Source organism: Diuraphis noxia, unplaced genomic scaffold, assembly GCF_037042655.1.
Source record: "Diuraphis noxia isolate RWA-SAM2 unplaced genomic scaffold, SU_Dnox_SAM2 contig0004, whole genome shotgun sequence".
Lineage (NCBI taxonomy): Eukaryota > Metazoa > Arthropoda > Insecta > Hemiptera > Aphididae > Diuraphis > Diuraphis noxia.
Genome location: NW_028301714.1, coordinates 14,031,074 through 14,052,970, shown reverse-complemented (window position 1 = coordinate 14,052,970; position 21,897 = coordinate 14,031,074). Strand labels below are relative to the sequence as shown.

General features: G+C 24.8%; 2 protein-coding genes across 10 annotated transcripts in view; one reads left to right on the top strand and one right to left on the bottom strand.

Annotated features, from left to right (window-relative positions):
- LOC107171704 (regulator of G protein signaling 11) overlaps nt 1–21,897 on the top strand; it is a 53,781-nt gene that overhangs the window by 12,537 nt on the left and 19,347 nt on the right. For all 3 annotated transcript variants that reach the window (XM_089225215.1, XM_089225214.1, XM_089225216.1), the window contains exons 2-3: nt 9,214–9,370; nt 10,051–10,147. In XM_089225215.1, the coding sequence (XP_089081341.1) occupies nt 9,326–9,370; nt 10,051–10,147 (142 nt within the window). In that variant the 5' untranslated portion in view covers nt 9,214–9,325. The remainder of the gene's footprint in view (nt 1–9,213; nt 9,371–10,050; nt 10,148–21,897) is intronic.
- The window catches only part of LOC107173638 (uncharacterized), a 107,833-nt gene that overhangs the window by 78,070 nt on the left and 7,866 nt on the right, over nt 1–21,897 (bottom strand). The gene's annotated exons all lie outside the window — the stretch shown is intronic.

The window sequence follows — 21,897 nt, the reverse complement described above, 5'->3', positions numbered from 1 at the left end:
GATTTCGAAACAATTATTCATTTAAAATCCAACGACGGAGTTTTCAGAGGGTTTTATTTAGGCAAACTTTATTCTACCACACACACACACACACATATATTTAAATTATAACATTATATATATTATTAGTCTACACGTATATATTATGGTACTTGATAATATTGTATTGTATTATTTAGAGTTTTCACCGAGGGTTGTATACAATACTAAGATGAAGAAATTCTTAACTACAGATACCTAGGTAGTTATATAAATTGTGTCGTACATTTATTTTACAAAAAGAATACCTAATAGTGTTTTTGCAAGATAAATAAACATCTACTACTGTATTTCCATTTATACATATATCATTTACCGAGAACAAAAGTCTGCTGATAAAATTTTAATTATAATCACACATCTACCTACACAATTTAATCAACGGTAACTATATTTTATTTAAATATAACACTTTTTATCACAAAAGTATCAATGCATTTTAAACTGCATTCAGTACTGCAGTATACAATACTTACTTACATTTTATCATTTCGTAAGTAAGTAATAAAATAAATAATTTGTGAAATTTGAAAAATTTGAAAAATTTGAAAAATTTGAAAAAAACCTTCACTAGGTTGAATTTATTAAATTACATTTTTAATGTTTAAAAGTTTAATTTTACTACCTAATTATACAAATAAAACTGAAATGAGTATTGATACAAATTTACTTAACATTTAGATGATTTATTTATTTTTATGCAAGGAAAATACAGTTTGTATAATGTTATTTAAAAAAGTCTATTCTCTATAGACCAAATACAATGTTACTTTTGAAAACCTATCAAAATTAAAATGAGTACCTACACTAACATTATTCAACAAGTATTTTGGGAATAAAAAAAATAATTAGAAAAATATAGTTATAGTTCTGTATAATTAATTAATTTATAAAATCAAAATATAAATTGTATAACTAATTTCAAGGAACCAGTACAAAACGCGAAAGTGGTACTTAAATTATTTTACACCAAAGGAAGTTACTTACTTACTTAATAACATCGGTGAAGTTTAGTAATTTCATTACACACTTTAATGACTTATGCTATGATTATCAACGAAAATTCAAACGTTATAAAATTTCAAGTATGAAAACAACTCTACATAACCATAAAAGTTAACGGTATCCCAATGCATGAAGGGGAATATTATCATGTTGGGAGTTTAAGATTATATCTCTCGGATAAAAATTAATTTAAATTTTAAAGATTGGGTGTCATTAATTTGTAGCATTAAAATTTATGCCAAGGTTAATATAATATTCATTTTTATTTTTTTTATTTTTTTTTATTTTAAAGTGTTTCTGACATACAAGGTCATTGAACTTATTGATATAATAAAAAAATTTAAAACATCATGAAGTTGTTAAGCGTAAGTTAATTACAATAATATAATATTCATATACCAAGGAAATGTTGTTAATTTTAATACATTCACTTCAAATTAATGATAAAAAAATGCATTCAATTTATATATATAGTCTAATAAAATATATTCCTATTAATAAATTAAAATAATCATAGCGTAATGAAATAATAAATAATATATGGTGCGTACATCTAAAATTAATTAATTAAATTATGTCAAAAACTTATTGAAACCCACTAGGTAACACAATTTATTATGAGGATATAAAATTTACCAATTGCTTATAGTACATTGTATATTTGTTCCTTGTGTGATTTTAATCTCAAATCAGCTATTATACAATATCATTTTTAAATTTATAAAATCAAAATATTGGGAATATAAAAAACTTTAGAATATTTTGTACTTAAAAATTAAATCGTACAAATCCAAAGCGGATACTTTTCCCAGTGTATACAGGAAAGAATTTTACTCATTCTCGGACAACCACCAAGAGTATAGGTACTATGTTTTTCACTGACGGCTCTAAAACAAACTTGGGTGTGGGAGCCGCAGTGGTATACAACGAAATAAAACAAATGTTCAAGCTACCAGATTTCTGCTCAGTCTTTACAGCCGAAGCCACTGCGAACTCTCAAGCTCTCGACATTATATATGAAAATAGAATAAACAAAGCCATAATCTTTAGTGACTCTCTCAGCACATTAACCGGTATTCTAAATCTACGCACCAACCCAACAGCATATCTAGAAAAATCCACAATCAGATACACCGTCTCAAAACTAATGCACAGATCATCATTCTCTGCAAAATCAGTTATTTAAAACAAACTAAACTATATCAAATTATTTAACCTAGATATATCTCAATCCTTTTTGTTCATATTATTGCGTTTGTTTTGTATATATTATTGTTAATGATTCATTCTTGTGAAAAAAATATTAATGTTAAAGGCCAATAATCTTTGTTGATGAGGCTCGTTTAAAAAAAAAAAAAATCGTACAAAGCCTGTTGGATAAAATTTTGATCGGTAGTTGTGATTTCCTCATGTATGGGTATTACCTATGGTATTTTGTATAATTATAGTTAGAATAATTTTTTTAAATTTATTCTTATTAGATTTGTCTATCATCAACTAAAACAAAACATTATATATAATATATATATATATATATATTAATATGAGAATATTAATTATAATTAAATTTTCTTCACATTATTTAAAACTTTATAATTAAACGAAAAATTGAGATTCTTTAAAACAAATTAAAATATTATGATTTAAAAAAGACAACAGAGAATAATAAAAATACATAAACTAGTTGAAAACATTAAAATATTCGGTACGAGTAAGTAATAATATTTTGTACCAAACGGTTTACAATTTTACATTAAGCCATAATATATGGAATCAACAACTCAACTTTTAAAAAACAATTAAATGTACCTATTTTACAAATTAAAATTCGTTATTATCTGGCATTTTCTGATTCTAAAATATGTTTAAACATTTTCTGAAGGTATAATCAATCAGTGAATTAATCAACCCGTTCTGAGGATCCACTTTATCGATGAAATACTTTTTTTCCTAGTTGTGTCATTATACTTATATTTTGTTTATTAGTATCTTCAACTTATAAGTACAATTACTGGTAGGTCAGTATTGATTTTATAAATACCTATATAAATATTGGAGTATTGATTAATTCAAATAAGTAATCCAAATAGAGTTTAATTTAATGGTCTTCAAGCTATTAACGATAAGTTTTTCAAAACTATATATTCAGTTTTATGAATTATGTGATACGAGCAAAAAATATACTTACTAATATAATATTACATAACAAAAATCCGGTTTGCTTTGATTCATTTATCACTTTAGAAGTATATTTGTATTTATTATTGTATACATTACATTCTAACATCATCATTTTTCGAGCGAATATAAGAAAATTGGTTTGTCAAAGAAATGTGTACGGTGGCTGTCTATAATTATTATATGCTTCTCCTAATAATAATGATGGTAATATTAAAGTAATAATATAGTTATACAATAACTCATGCATAATCTTCAAACGTTTGAAATTTAAATGTCTATTACCAAAAATATCGCATTTTCTGAATTATTGTGATATCAACAGCTGTGACCAACAAGTATAAAAATACAAACTTTATTTACATTTTTAGATTATTTACTACGGTAAAGAAAATATTAGTTTTACTTTTAGAATTTATTTTAATTCATAAAATATAGAATTGTTATACTGTGAGAGTAAATATATAATGCTCAAAATATTATTATTGGTTATATTTCGTACAAAGTTTATTTATCATCTCAAACTGCGTTAGGAATAATGATAATTTATAATAATGAAATAAGATTGATATATTAAATTATTTATTCATTTTGTTTAAAAATCAATACGTTTGATATTTTTAAGAGTGAATAATTCATAATGTAAAAAGTTTAGTTTTTACATTATTTTTTTATTCTCTTTTAGTAGTAATTAATATGTGTTTTGCTTGAGGTCACACAATACGACAAAATTTGATGTTCTTAATAAACGCAACACGCGTTATATAAAATAAGCAATATATTTAATAATAAATAATTACTGTAGAAAAAGTATGAGAAAAAGGATAAATGGTAGGTACCGATCATATGTAAAGCCCCGGGCTACATTTTTAAATAAATCATAAATTGAGACGATTGTATTTGTGAATTTGAAACAAATATGTTTGATCAATAAAAGAAGTGAGTTTTTAAGAGATCGTTTAGCAAAAATGTATTTATTTAAAGGGAGTACCTTCAGATAATTTTATCTACCGTGTAATTATAATATACACACACACACACACATATATATATATATTATAGTCTATGTGCAAACATTTTATCGTTTCCAATGATACCCATTAACTACAGATTCTTTTGAATTTAAATTGATTTACTATAGTTTATTGATATGAATTTGTCATATAATTCTTAAATCATTTTCTAAATCGAAGCGAGCGAGATGACAGTATTCAATCGGAACCATAGGTTTTATATATAATAAAATAATAAATAATTGGAATAAATTAATCAGGGCAAAATATGTAAATATTTTTCAAATCATTTTTTCTAATACGATTTCATCTTTTTTTTTTTTAAGTTTAAATCAAAAAAGGCGGGTAAGTCGTGGATGTCGCTCTGCTGTGCAGTTGGTTACAAGTGGGTTACTGTAATGGATGGAATTAAATTTGAATCCAATGATATTATATCATTGTACACGAAAAACGATTCTGAGCGAAGACGGTTTATCTGTCTAGGATATATTATAGATTATTAAAAATTTTCAAATTTTAGATTTAAAAAGAAATTTTTTTAATAATTTCTAGTTTAGAATAATTTGTGATTGAAAATGTGATTTTCGTGATTTTTACACATGTTGTCAAAATTCAAACTTTGAATGCTTATAAAAATAAATTGTGATTATGTATTTCTTTTAATTTCCAACTGCTATTGTAAAAATATGTTAGGAGCCTTGTATTAAATTTTCAAATCTTAGAATTCAAAAGAAAAACTTTTATAAATTTCTATCTAAGATAACTGGAACATTGCCGTAATTTTTACGTATTTTGTCAAAATTTTAACTTTAAATGCTTATAAAAAAAAATCGTGCCTACGAATTTTTAATATTTTTTAACTGCTTTTGTTACAATGTGTTAGAAGCCTTGTATTAAATTTTCAAGCTTTTCTACCGAACAAATAATTTTTTATCGATATTTATAGAAAAACTAAAAAAGTTGAAAAATTAAAATGTCAGTAAACAGCTCAAAACAAATCTAAATATTTTGAAAATTTTATCAAATATAGAAAATGCCTATATAAATATTCAGTCAAAATTTCAAGTATCTGCGGTTATTTGTTTTAGAGTTACACCAAAATAAAGAAATCGCTAAAAGTGAAAATCCAATGTTGTAAAAATTTAAATTTCAAATGCTCATAAAAATTTAATTTGAATTTCCGGTGGACTTTTTATTTGTGATAAAGATTTTAAAACTTGTAAGGAATCTTGTAATAAGTTTTCAAATCTTAGATATAAAAGGAACATTTTTTATGAATTTCTAGCTTAAAATAATTTGTGAATTTTCGTGATTTTTACGTATTTTGTCAAAATTCAAACTTTGAATGCTTATAAAAAAGAATTGTGACAATGAATTTATTTTATTTTTCAACTTCTATTGTAACAATATGTTAAGAGCCTTGTATTAAATTTTCAAGCTTTTCTGCCAAACAAATAAATTTTTATCGATATTAATTTTAAAAAAACTAATAATGATCGAAAATTTCAAATGCCTATGAATAGTTCAACTTAAGTCGAAATTTTTTGAAAATTGCATGGTGGATAGAATATACTTATATAAACATACGGTGAAAATTTTATGTATCTATTGTTCATTTGTTTTAAAATTACATCAAAAACCAAAATCGATTTTGTCGAAAAATGAGTGTGTAAAATTTCCCGTTTTTCCCTTAATTTTTAGTTTGTTTTTCTCGATTATTTAGAAAAGTATTAAGAATTTTTCACTTTTGACCCCCCCAAAGTACCAACTAGATTCACTTTCTGATCAAACGAGGTACTGAAGTCAAAAATCGAAGTACTTTTACTGCCCCAAAACGTGATGACAGAAACAAAAAAAAAAAAAAAAAAACACACATCATGGTAAAATCAATACATTCATCGCTCCGCTCAGAATCTAAAATTAATAAAATACAAAACAAACATTTCATTCATTTTAAATAGGATAGATAATAGATATATCATAAAAATCTGTAAGTACTTTAGTTACCTAAAAGTATTTACTCCAATATTATTTTAATTAAAACTATTAGTATAGTTTTTTGGTCGTAGTTAATAATGTATACAATGAACCAACATTTAAGATCCTATATTTTTAAGAAAAATAAGTACTACGATTTAAAAAATGGTTTAAACAGTAAAATTGAAATTATTTGATCACAACTAAGAGGATAAAAAAAATAATCGACACCAAAAAATAAAGATAGCTCAAAATTTTTTTTTAAATTCAATCTTATTAATCACAAAAAAAAAAAATTACTTGTAAAACTACAAAATATACTACCTGTAGGTATAGTGTATAGTGTATAATATGAACAACTTTAAACATATATCATGTTTAGAGATTCTGACATTAAAAATTAAAAAAAAATATTATCATCAGAAATTAAACCTATTAAATTTAAAAAAAGTCTTGTCTAAAAGCATTATAGGTAGGTATATATTATATAATAGACCATAAATTCGAGCTTTCGACATAACGGTATGTAATAAAAGTGGGCTTTATGGCACTGTAGAATTTTTAAATCCATTGTGCGATACTGAAAAGAAAATTAATCCCGTTTCCTATCAATTCTGGATTGATTAACAGATCGCATGTGCTGCTCAATGCGTATAATATGAGAACTAAAAATTGTTATATAACACCATTTGCGGAAATACAGCGTTTGCTGTTGTGGTGTAAATTAATTAATAATTAATAACGATATGAAATAATGTTACTATTCGAGTATAATTAATTATTAGCCTTTTCATCAACACTATATTGATCGAATGTAATACAGTAACCAAAAATAATTTGATCTGAGAAATTGGCTAGAATAATGGAACACCTTTTTCGTGTTTTGTTACTGCAATCGCATATATTTTGAAAAATAGTGATTACATAATTTATAACTTTCAGAGAAATTTCTAATGAATTATATTTCAGATTCTGACCAAAAAGTAGAATATTTTAGTTTTACAACATTTATTTTACAATGATGGTTTTTTTTTTTTTGTGTCTGTCATCGTCTTTTGAAACAATGAAAATGCTTAAATTTTCAACTTCAATATCTATATGCTAATCGAAAAGTGAATCTAATTGATACTTTAATCCTTTAATGAATCATTGAATCAATTCCAGCATTCTTACTTTTTTTATAATGATTAAGAAAAAAATGTAGATAAGATTTGTCAACAGAGTCGATTATCATATTCTGCTGTAATTAAAAAAGGAACAATCGTAGTTACTTGAAATTTTCACAAAATATTGATATTTCAGATATTTGCCTCTTTTTAAGTTATTTAAAGACATTTTTCATACACAGTTTGCTTCCTGTAAATGTCAATAAAAAAATGTTCATTTGGTTAAAAAGCTTAAAAATGTAATGGAAAGTTCCAAGAGGTTATTTATGAAATTAAATAAAGTTGAGCATAATTCCATGATTATTTTGTATGAGAATTTGAAGACTAAGCAATTAGATATTTACATGTTAACTTAATGTGATTTATCATCAAACGATTTTCTTATTTTGCTGTAATCCAAAAATGATTTACCTCTTATATCGATACATAACGTTGTCTCCAAATATTTATATTATCATTTTTATAAGTGGTATAATTTTGAAAACATTTTAATAATTTAACTAGTTATATATATTTGAAAGTTTTATATTTTAAGTATTTCTTAATAAAACAAAATTTCACTTGATCAAAAAGCTAATACATTTAATTCAGAGTTCATCATAAGTTTTTATCTAAGATGTTAGGCTTAATTTTTTTATGTAACCATTTAAAGTTCAAATGTTGACAAAATTACTTAATGATTCATGACGATTTACAATCGACTCATACCTACAAAGATCTACTTAATATAGGTACTACTCAATTATCTACTTTCCCCCTTTTATTAATTTATTATCTTTTTCTGTGTATATAATGATAGAATAAACACTTTAAAAAAATGTGATTTCTTTATTTTTTGCATAGCTACCTAACCTAACCTATTCATTGAGATGGTGTTTTTGGTTTTACCTATAGTTTCGTTGAGCATGGATGAAAATATCTATAATTCGTCGAAATTATATGGTAAAATTATGTTCGATGTAAATCTATACAAAAAAGTGTGTTGATTTTGTTACTATTATTTCAGTCAATGCGATATAAAAATAATAAACTCGGTGGATCCTTATATGTGTATTAGATTTTATATACTTTAAACAATTAATGTACATTTAACAATTTTAAATGATCTAAATAGTAAATAATTAGCTGAAGAAATAGGTTTTAAAAAAATATTCATAGTTCTTCTCAATATTTCATGTATATTTTTAGTACAAACAACTACCATGAATGATGCTACGACCAAAATAAGATCACAAAAATCCTTGGCAGTTCTGCACGTGCTCCTCAATCGATATTTTATTCTAAATGTTTGGTTTTGATTAAAACACATGTTTGATATTATTATGATATATTGGTGTATGTGTATTATTAATTAACTCGTTTTCATCGCTAGGTATGGTTATAATTATAATTATAATTATAATTATAGCAGTTAATTAACATTTGGTTAGCAATAAATGCATTGTATTAATATTCAGCGTTGGAAAAACAAATATTACCACGTAGTTCGCAGGTTATATAGGTAGTTATTGAAAAACGAATCTTTAGAATATTATTGTATGGTATTTTTTTTAATCATTGCTATGGTATATTCATAATTAATTACATTTTACAATACATACCTACCTACTCAAAAGAGCATTATTTAATATTTATAATGAATAAAAAAAAATTGCGAAAATTACAGCAATAATTTTCCGGATCAATTATCTATGGGACTGAAAAGATTTGGGGAAATTTTAGAGAAAATAATATTAAGTTGTCTGTTTTTGTCTTCTACAGATGATTTTTTAGATCTTCAGCTTTAATTAACGATGTTTTAAAGTTCTAATCCCAGCATTAATGGTATGTTTTAGATCAAATGAACGGGTAACGAGTGTCCAAAACAATGAGGGGGCGGGGCCAGAGACCGATGGAGCCAGGGTAAGCGACGTATTTACGCGACCCAGCCCCCCCGCCCCCAACAACATGGATAAATCGGATCGCAGACGCAGGCCTTTTGCCTTTGACAAGGTACGTAGATATTTCATCAAAATTGAATTTCAAATCATTGCAATAAGATGATTACTACAATGCAAATCAATTGGTTTGTATAATGATTAATGATAATATTTTGAAACGACAATTCATTTTGAATATTATAATATATTCTCATATCTACAAATTGTATTATAGATCGTCTTTAAATCGAAATTAAAAACTAATTTATAAATAAATTCTTTTTCATGCATATATAGAGTAGGTATTATTCTTTATACACAGCACCAGCTATATAAAAATTTCACTAAAATAGTTAGTAAATGCCACTGAACAAATAAAATTGAAATTGATGTAATTTTTAGTTTCTGCTTATTTCATAAGATTCAGTTTATGAATTTTCTAATTCCAATTTGAAATATATAAAACCGATGAAGTTAAAGTTTATACAACAGAACCGGAATTTAATGAGTACTCGACCCTAGACAGCTGTGAATAAATCATACAAATTACTAATTTCCTGGTCCCAGCGTTTATGTTAATTGTATCACAGGTCACTCAATATATAAAAGTTTAGAACACTATGTAGTGTAGCCATCTATATACATCACCCAGGCAGGCATTTCTATGCCACAGCGAGGCTGATGTTTTGAAGAGTCAATTAAAACAAACAAGCGATATTATTTGGACTAATTGGTGTGAATTTACATTTTCAGATGGAGGGGCTGGTCAGAGAAATGAAAGACGAAGAGACTGGGGTGCGTGTAAAAAGTCAAAAGTTATTTCTCACTTCGATCCCTTCTGCTTTTGCCGGTACGTATTATATTAAAATATCTTTCGTGAAAAGTGCGATAACATTAGATATATAATAAAACTACTATACCTATATGCATATACATCTCATTTAATATATAATAATTTGGTCCGGAGTGCTTAACCTACTCCGTACAAAAACAACTTATTGACTTTCCTCAAACATACACATGCCCAATCACATTTACAAATTTATTTAAACAAAATTAAATTAGAATGTTTATCATTATAACTGATGAAATGTAAGTGTTTAGGTTTTAATGATATAATACTAGTCGCATGTCACTGCTTTCTCTGAATAATAGTTTTTTTAAAACGATATACCTACGGTATATTACATAGTGTAAAATGTGTACTCGATAAAACTACTCACTCGTTAAATAATAATGCTATGCAAAAATCTCTTACGATTAAATGAATAGTAATAAAGTTTTGAAAAAATAAATACTCTACGCATTAAGCACATGAACGCGTGTAATCCACAGCTATACATAATAATATACCATTCTACATTGTTTCTATATCATTCGAGAGGATAAAATCACCTTTTGTAATAATCTTTTTGATTAGAAGTTTCGTAACATTGAAAAATAATTCAATAATTGAGTCATACGGCTTATTGTTATTATATTATAAAAATATAAATCTATATACTATATATTTTATATTTTTATGTGTTGAATTTAACGAGCACGTTTAAACTATTCGGTACTATAGATATGATTTATCTGTTTATTCGTCATATAAAACTATGAAGAATATTGGTTGTCAATTTGTTTTATTTTCCACTTTTACTTGAAAGAAATATTATTGAATAATCTATATTTTCAATTGAATCCTGAAACAAATGTCTGGTGCAGCTTAAATTTATAATGATGAAACGTCCAAGACCAATATAATATGTAGATCGGTACCTAATATATGTGCGTAACTAAGCCACCATTCATATGAATGATAAAGATGAGCAAATATTTTATAATGATTAATAAGTAATGACATACGTGTATTATTTTTCATTTTAGACTTGTAAAAATAAGATTTCAAAGTTTTGTTTCTAAATAATATATTAAAAATGAAACACGTACGATATACCTAGTAATTTGGACGGATTCGATATAAAACGGTGAAGCTCAGATAAATAAATAGTGTAACGAATTTCTACCAAAATCTGATCCATCACATTTTGAACATTTAACGGTTTTTAAATTTTTTATAATTAAGTGGTTGTATTTTTGCTTTTTAATTTTATACTTTTAAGATTTACTTTTAAATTATTTTTAAGTGTACAATATATCAATAATAATATATGAATTCTAAGTTTTCAATGTATTTTCGATGTAAGTTATAACAATGTAAAAGATCATAGAATGTTAAACAATAAAATGATCGTTAGAAAAACTGTTTAAAAAAAAAAAACATAGAAATAAGCACCTAAAAAACCAGGTTTGATTATTATTATTGAGTTACTAAAATTATATATTTAGTAAGCATTAGCCAAATAGTTTTAAATGTCCAGGTATAATACTCGTAGCCTCATAGATATCACAGTTTGTAACTTTTATAATATAAAATATGACATTTTCAAACTTCAATATTCAGCCCTAACACTGCCATGGCAAGTTTCAAAAATAATTTGTCTCCGTAATAATTAATTAAGTAATTTTCAAAAACATTTCTACAAATAAAATAAAATATTTAAAACCAATTTTGTTGAAAACGCATAGACATATGTTAAATTTTCAATAATACTATCACTAATATACGATATAATATTTCACGAAATTAAAAAAACGTAAGACCTAAACATTTTAATTTATAATAAGTTGTGGTAAAGACAATGGCGTTTTAATATTATTAGTTTTTAAAAGTTTTTTATGGAAATCTATTAAGACTGACATGATTACATCTAATTAAAATATTGTAAAACATAATGCTCAATTATATTTGCATAAACTTTTTTGGATTATTTACATAAATTAATTTATTCAAAAAAAAAAAAAACTATTTACTTTTTGGATTTGCTGTATTGCCAGCTTTAAAAACAAAAATTGAAATATAAAATGGAATATTATTAAACATTTTCTGGTTTTGAGCTTTATGGGAATTTATAAATATTTGTTTATAAGTATATACATATAAATAAATATAATTATAAAAAGGCTGATGAGATGAGAAAATAACAAGTGTTTAAAACAGCTACAGTAGATACAAATTAAAATATCAAGAACAGAGTAACACACAACTTTAAGTTTCCATTAGAAGATTGCTGATGAGCTAATGCACTTTTCCAATTGAAATAAAAAAAATGAATAATTATATATCGATAGAATTATGAACATAATATTCAAATTAAAAAATGACAACAATAAAAAAATTTATATTAATACGAAAAACTAAGATTTGATCAATTCAAAGATAAAATGCCATTAAAATAAACCATAATATTTTTAAAACGATAATATTAAGTGAATCTCGGTTAACCACGCTTGCTATGATTTCTTCAATATTTTTCGACAGTTTTCGGTAGTTTTTACTTATTTAACAGTCCTTAGAGAAACTACTAGGGAAAAAAAAATCCATTTTATTTAAAGTGCTGACTAAACGCACTATTAATCGATACTACGCATGAAACTTTTGGAGTTCTTCTACAGTTCGTATATAGATAAGGACACCGTTGTCAGGCCAAGATATTTTTCGCTTCATACAATCGCATTGAACTTTAAACTCAAACAAATGTTTAACTAGAGATCAAAAACTTCTGTGGGTCTTGGTTTACAGAAAAAAAAACTTTTTGACATCGTTTCAGAATATCATAAAAAGGAAATTAGAAAACGTTTTAAACTATAATTAAGTTTAAAAATTACTTGAAAATTTTCATAATTTACGGGTATTATCCAAAAGTAATTTTATAAAGCAAAATAGTTTTTTACTGTTGTACTTATATAATTCTTATAAATAATAATTAATTCACGATATAGAAATAGTATAGTGTATATTTCGTAAAAGAAATAAAGTCCACTTAGACGTTTGAAAGTTTGATATATGTAGTCGTTCAATCTATTTTAATTTTCTTAATGGAATTTATTTCAAACGATTGCTACGTTTAATAATTGTATTTCGTATAGATGGTAATTTTGTAACGAACAATACAATTTTGTTATTCTTCGTATTTCTTACGGTCAATAAATCCACATGAACTTATAAACTAGTTATTTTTTAAGTACGTCGCTGTATATTTGATTTAAATTTTTCACTGGGAAGTAAAAAACATTTTAATATTATATCCATAATATTATTAAATTTAATATCATATGAAAATTAAAAAGATTTTAATACTTATACATTATAGCTTATAGTTAAATCTTAGTGGTCAATTCTAAGGAGATTTGCCAACAACGTGTCCACTATTCCATCTTCTTATACCAGTTCATCTTATAGGCTATGTATTGAAATCTGTCTCCTAAATATTCAAATTTCAAATTTTTTAAGAAGAATAAAGAAGATAGTACCTTTAACGTTTCAAAGATCTCAAATTTTCAATATACATTATTTATTAACATGCACGATTAGTTATTAGACAAAAATTTGTAGGGATTAAAAAGTTCCTAGATATGTCAGTCTACACAAATCCTTAGAAGTCTAAAATGAAATTCCTTTTTTATTTTATAAATAATTTTAAACATTTTCTACGGGTCACAACTCACAATTGAATTTTTTGTTATACAATTTTCTTGAAACATTTTTACCTACACTTAACGAACAAAACATTTGCAACTTTTTTAAATGATTTTGTATATTATATAACAGCAGTCAGATTTTATTTGAATAAATTAATAAATACTATTTTATTATTATTTAGATAATTGTGTAAACCAAAAACAAGCACATATATGGATGGCCATACACACATTGAATCTATAACATATTATTTGTATGTGATATTTAAAATTAGTTTTTTATTCAAACTATAACTATACAATATTACACAACAAACTTGAAATAATTGAGTACTTATTATATAAATTTAAAAGAAAAAAGATTTTTCTTGGGAATTTAGGTGAATGGTTTTTATTTTAAACATTACATCCTTTTTTCGTTTCAAGTACCTACATTATCAACAACACAAAAATGTATTTCAAACAGCACAACAATTTTCTCGACATCACATAAATCGCATAAAACATTCAACTGCAGCACCTTACAATATAAATACCCGAGTAGTAGAGTTTCCTCATAAATTAATTTTTTTGCTGTTATTTATGATTACATCGTGACTTTATATTCGTAAAATGTTCTTCAACAAATTATTCCTTGAAAATATTAAATCTGTAATGTCTTCCCTTATTAAATAGGTACCAAGCATTCCTTAAATTATGAATATTAATTAGTTTAGAATGATTTACGATTATATTTATACATATGCGTACGTAATAATATAAACTATTTGCATTTATATGTATTCGTTAAAGATTATTTATCGTTCTATCCAATAATGGATTCATTTTAAAAGTTTGAATTTTCTTTTAGTTTTTAGAATGTTTATTGTTTAAGTTTTTATTATATTTTGTTCTCAATTTAAACTTATTCAATTAAATGTATCAAATAGTATTAAAACAAACTTAGAACATTCATATTTGATAATTTCCCTATTGTCTTTTTTGCTATTTGCTAATAGAAATTTAGGATTTTTAAGCTTTAAATTATCTCATGTGAAATATTATGTAGGGTAAGTATAAAAGTTATCAAATTCAAAATTACCTAGATAAGGTAAATAAAAATAATGATAGTAATAGTAATAACAATAATAATAATAATAATAATAATAATAATAACATTAATATGATGCAAAGAAAACATAAAGGTAGAATTTATAGGTTAGAAAGTTCATAAACTTCATTTTTGATTTTTTTTACGCCCCAAGATATTCTAACATAATATTTCGGATAAAAAATTTCTGTGCAGTATAAGTAGTTAGAAAATTCAGAATGTTATGGGATCGTCCTCTGAATATATTTAACCGAAAGCCAATTATGGAATTAGAATATTAATTAAGTATTATTAAATTCATGTGCTTTATATAATATCTACAATATCTACCAACATATTGTACAGTAAATACTTGTTACTAATTAACTAGGCATGACGAAATCAATTAATTATGTTGAAATATCAAACATTTGTTACACCTTACACATATTGAATAAACATATTGAATATGTCAAAACAATATGTGATAAAAGTATTTTTATGATTTTGTGGGCCATTTCAATTGTAGATAATGGAAATGTTCAGCGCCTGCTCAAAATAATAATTATAGATATTTATGATTTTAAATCCAACAGCCAACTTCAAACAAAATTTCATTATTATAATATGACAGCTGATGATTTATGATGATAAATAATCATTATTTAAAAATTGGAGTATGTAAATTATGGAGTCGTATTTATTGGTATGGTAAAAAAGTATATATTTACTATTCATATTATTCATATCATACATACCTATCTAGAAAACTCTTTTCAATAACTATTCGCAAGTATCACAAATAACATTATGGTGACAAACCATTGACATACCATTGACAAGTGACACAAATCATGTGGTTATATTTTTTTTTAAGTTTAGGCTTCAAACAAAAAGTTATAAATTATACGCATATAAAATCAATGAACTTGTTATAAACTTATAAACGAAATTCAGCACTTTCTTCTATTAATGATCTTTATAAAACTATGGTGTCTGCAGTTGAGTGCAAAACAAAAATATTAATTAATTATTAGGTAGGTACTTTATTAGCTACACTGCAATTTGTTTCGACTGATTTTGACATCACACCCATTACAATTTAAAATATATCTATTCGCTAACATTAATATATTATTCTTTAAGTTATTATTTAAATGTGTATATCGTATCCGTGTATAAGAAATATTTTTGTTTTTTTTTTTTTTAACTCCACAGTAATATAAACTATTAATAAATAATAATTGTTAATTGTTAATGTCGATTGCCGACTTAGTGACTTCATTAATAAAAAGATTATTGATAAATTATAATTAAAAATTAAACTAACGTTTAATAATGCTATTTAAATTATGTCAGCAATCAAGATTAAATAAAAATAATGTACACATTATTATTATAGCAATAACAAACAATTTTAAATAATACTAATAAGGTTTAGATGTCAAATGGGCTGTGTTTTAAATTTAATTAGGTATACGGATGCTTTTAATAATGCGTGTTGTAAATTTAATTTTACTATAGATTAATGTTGTTGTTTAACATAAATTAAAACAAATAACACTGCGTGTTAAATCAAAATAAGTTAACCTAATAATAAGCCTTATCTGTACAGTATACTTATGTCCATATACTAAGCATACATCAATATTCATAACTAAAGAGCGGATTTTTAGGTTCTTAAAAGCTTAAAATATGATGCTAATATGTTCTAAAAAAAAATCCTAAAATATACTCTTAATATTCGCTAAACTTGTATATATGCAGATAATTTTATTTTATTTTCTTAAAATGTTGAATAAAAACAATATGTAAATAACTATTATGCACCATACCTTTGGTAATACGTAAATTATTTAAACATAAAAAATGTAAGTAATCGAATGATTTTTAATTTTTATCATTCTTAAATCATCGTTAAAAAATTGTTGCAAAAAAAAAATCACAACTCCAGAAATTAGCAAAATATAATATTTTGTATAAACAACAATATAGAGTATATTCTAAAATATGAAAAATAGGCAAATTAACTCTTATGTTTAAAACATAATGCTTTAATATGCAAAATAAATGTTGTCCTACGAACTTTGTGACGAATGAATCGTCCACATTTTTTACTCTCATAATTTGCATAAAGCCAATAAAAATCTGATCATTACTATACCCATATGGCCATATTATATTGAAAAAATTGTAAATAAAATAAAAATATATATTTAAGAATATAAATGTTAAACTGTAAGGAGACATAAATGCGATGACATTATACTGTTAAACCGATCTCAACAAATAATAAATCATGGTTAGGTGCACATTATAATATAATATATTTTCACCAGATTATTGACGTCAGACATGAATACTTAAATAATTAGATTTTTAAAGTTCATGAAATAATTTTGAGAAATTGAGAAATTGTCAATAAAAAATAATACACACATAAGCACCTAGCTATATAAGTATACAAATTTGACTTGTTATAAAATTGTATTTCTTTATTTTTTGAAAAAATGACCTAATGTATAGTACACCAATTCTATATGAAACGTAATTAAAACTTGTTAAGGTTTGACGTAATTTTAAGTAAATAAAATCAAACTTAAATTCTAGCAACCCATAAACTTTAAACAATAAATTAAATGCATTAATTAGAAATACACATTTTTGATATATTAATAATATGTTTTGCTAATAAATAATTTATTCAATATAACTTACCTATAAATTATAACTTATAACTATAATAATCAAAATTTAATCTACATTGTAAAAATACTCAGTGTATAATATTGACACAATAAAATTAATAAATAAAAAATAAATTTAATCTAGTTAGTACTTTTGATGAATATACTAAGTGCTTTTCAAAATAATCGAAAAACTAAGAAAAAAAATTAGAGAAAAACGAAAAACCCGTATTTTTACAAGACTCGTCAACATCAATAATTCATACTGCATATTAGTTCATTGTTAAAAATGAACAATATTCGTAATTCATTTAAAGCTAATAAGTTATTAGTAATAACACAAGTTTAGTTCCTCTGAACGCAAATTTAGTACATTGCGAGTGTGTCGGAGGCAGAAAACAAAATATAACGTGCTGGCAACGCTGGCCTGTCTTAAGAAGAATCAATTTTACTGATTTTTAATAATCCTTATTTGTAGTTTTTCCATACAGACAGATTTTTAAAATTTATTTGACTGCAACAGTTTGACGATATTATAATATGTGCAAAAATCAAAAGAATTAGTAACTGTGAAAAATCCAATTGATGATTTTGTAACGAAAGCTGTTCATACTTCATATACCTAACTACAGACAACTAAAATATATTTTAACGAGTCAGATGAAATTAATCTTTAAGTAGACGACAAGAAATGTGTTGTAATTTATTGTTATTTCATTTCTTCTTAGTGTTAGCCACTCTAGGAAAATCAATATCGGTTGGCAACACTTCGTTTCGAAACAAATTCCCTAAGCAAAAATTTCACCGGCCGGAAGAACCACTTTAACACGCTGAAACTTCTACTTCGAGATTGGAAGTAGCGTGAGAAGAGAGAAGCGGATACGCCTTAATTGAACGTATATTGACTTTATGTGTCTACGAATACCTAACGGGCTTTTATAAAAGAAAGACTTCTTGAAAAAAGTAAAAACTTTAAATATACATCTACAAAAATACAATATAATGCTTACCAATCTAAACTAAATATTTCTTGAGTATTGTTTCACCTAGTCGAAATCATTACATGTTTTCTATGCGAATTTCGTTGTACATTATACACATATGACATATGTATATAATTGGTAGTAAAATATAACATAAAGTCAATGTAATTCAATCATAACGATAAATTAAAATCCGGTATATTGGTAGGTATAATTAAATTCCGACATTTGGATTAAACCTAACTTCTTCGTACTATTTTTGAGATATATTAAACATAGAGATTATATGGAATTTTTTTAAACACCCTTATTATGACTGTAGATTATTATTGCACTAAACTGCAGCGGTTCTTAACCTTTTTATTTCCGAGTACCACCTAGACAGTTTGAACATTTTCATGTACCACTTGACCAAACTACGTTTTAATTGCTTATCAAAAATGTACATGTTATTTTACATGTATGGAATTGTATTTTATTAACAACTATAAAATTATAATGTAATATATAAAGATTTAATGTATAAAAATAAAATGAAACACGTACATTTTTTATAAAAAAAGAAGATTTTTTTAGCGTAACACCTATATGTAATTAATCAAATTTATACAAACAGCGACGCAATTTTAGACAGCAGGTGGGCAGATAGATATTACATAAACACAATTATTATACCTAGCCGTTGTCAGGTGTATGTATGTGAGAACAGATAATGTAAAACTACGACCTACGTGATAAGATGATGTTTTAATGTTGAATCGATTAAGTTGAATATAAGAAAATAAAATGTAATTAAAATAATAACCATGTACCTATATTTGCCTACGTATGTTTGGTTGTCTGGAATAGTTTTTATAAATCGTATTATATATTGAATCCAGATCTGTAACGGACATCGAGAGCTATGTTCACGGATGTTGGATGTGCACAAGGAACATTTAGGGACACTTTTAAATTTCTAGGTCAAATACATGTCTAATTAATAACAAATAATAACCTCTATACTATCGATATATTATTATGAGGTTAAATTTAAAATCTACAGTAGCCAGTAAACACACAATATTTATGCAATAATATAATATTATGTTTTTTATTTTTTTATTTAGAACTTTCAGTATATAACTATTACAGTTCGACGATTACAATATACAATAAAGATATGATTTACAATAGATTATAGCTTAGGAGTAATATTATAGTATAAAATAGATAATTAGGTAATTAGATAAGAATATAAAATGAAATTATATAAAATAATATGTTGAACGCACAACGGTGTACGGAATTATAAATGACCTTTATTTAATTAATATTATGTTTGAAATTGAAGCTCAAATTTGAACCCATATACATATTATATATCAACATGAGTTACATAAATATACAAATAGCATGTAAATATATAAAAAAGATATATTTACGTAAAATATGCTTTTATATACTTATGAGAGCTGTTAAATGTATACCAGAAAAATTTTGAAAAACCGGGAAATTTCTTTAATGTATAGTATATAATATGTATATGTATGTTGTTGATAATGTCACTGTAATGGATGCATTTAGTACTTAAATTTAAATTAAATAATAAATCATTGCATACGAAAAACTATTCTGAACGGGGACGCGAGTGTCAAATGTCAATCATTATTTCTAAGGATATTTTATATTTATCGATAGAAAATGGAAAGTCTTCAGAACGATATCTATAAATACCATTGAAAAAGTCAAAATATTTTAAAATATTATCTTGTCTGAAAAATGTAAATATAAAAAAATGAAATATTCAGTGAAAATTTTACGTCTCTATACGGTTATTCAAATTAGTTTGGAATAAATATCACCGTTTTTCCTGATTTTTTTTAAAGTAGGTAGATACTAAGAATATATTTTACTCCACAATTCTGAAATAAGGTACATTTGTCTACAAGAAACCTCCCTTAATATTGAAGAATAAAAATATTTACTGCTCAAAATATGATAACGAACACAACAAAAAACACACATTATTGTAGAAAACAATACATTCATCAAAAATAAACATTTTACGAAAAATATGCGACCTTAAAATATCAAGTATATTATCATAATTCATAAAAAACAACATAATTAAATATTTAATTGTTTCAGTCTTTTTGTATTCCTGACTTAAATTAAATAATGTAATACATTTGATATTATTTTGGAATTTTAATGAAACCTATATTATGCTTGATGATTATTCAAAAATATTAAAATTGAAGAAAAAAAAGTAGAAAATAATATTATGTAATAACGAGTTTGACAGTATAATATTTTAACAAAACACAATATGAGCTTAAATGATTAGGTAGAAACCGACGTATTTATCGTATACCGATAAGTATGTGAATATCATGTAATGCACATCAAAATAAATTTATTGTTAAAATCATATTATATAATTATTATTATATATTATATTATATGAATTAAACTAAAGAAAAAAGCGCCTTGGGGAGATACTTCTGTTGCCTTCCCCCCTTCATAAATATATGCCATTACTTGTAACATTAGTTACCAACAAAATTAACTAGAAATCAATAAATATGAATTTTTCATTGTATCATTCATTAAAACAAAAAACTAAATAGGGTTCTAGAGGGGACACGAACGCTCTACATGCCCCCCCTAAAATTAGCACCTGAGGTACATAAAAGGCATAGTAAAACTATAACAAAACGAAGAACACTTAATTACTCATAACAGTTATATTATTCTGTATAACTACTATATATTTTTGTTATTATAATATGAATAGTAAATTGTGGTAAATTTGTAAAATATCGAAAAAAAAATGTATTAGCTACTAGAGAAAAAGTGCAAGGTTATATAAACTATACAAATTTATGATTAAATTTTTTTTTTGGTAATAAAATCACCGATTAAGAATATTTTTGTCGATATACCTTCACTAAAAGCAATATTTTCATCGTCAATCAGAATATTTTTGATACACTACAACATGTCTTCATAAGTTAGGAGATTACCATAATGTATACTCAGATTTAATATAATACAATTTGATAATAAATTAATATGAATTAATATACATTGGTCGCCGCTTATAGTGATCATATTCGTTCAAAAGTACTTTGATCACTATAACCGGAAATCACTATATAAGCGGCGACTCAAAAATCAGGTAGAAAATAACATAAAAATATTTAAATATTAAAATTTTTTTTTTTTGTAAGGAGAACCCGCGGCAACATAGGCCATTGGGTGTGGGGTGGTACGGTAGAGATTATTTTTGTATATTTGTTTGTAGGTTTTTAATTGGGTAGGGTTGTAACACGTGTTTGTGTAAGTGTGG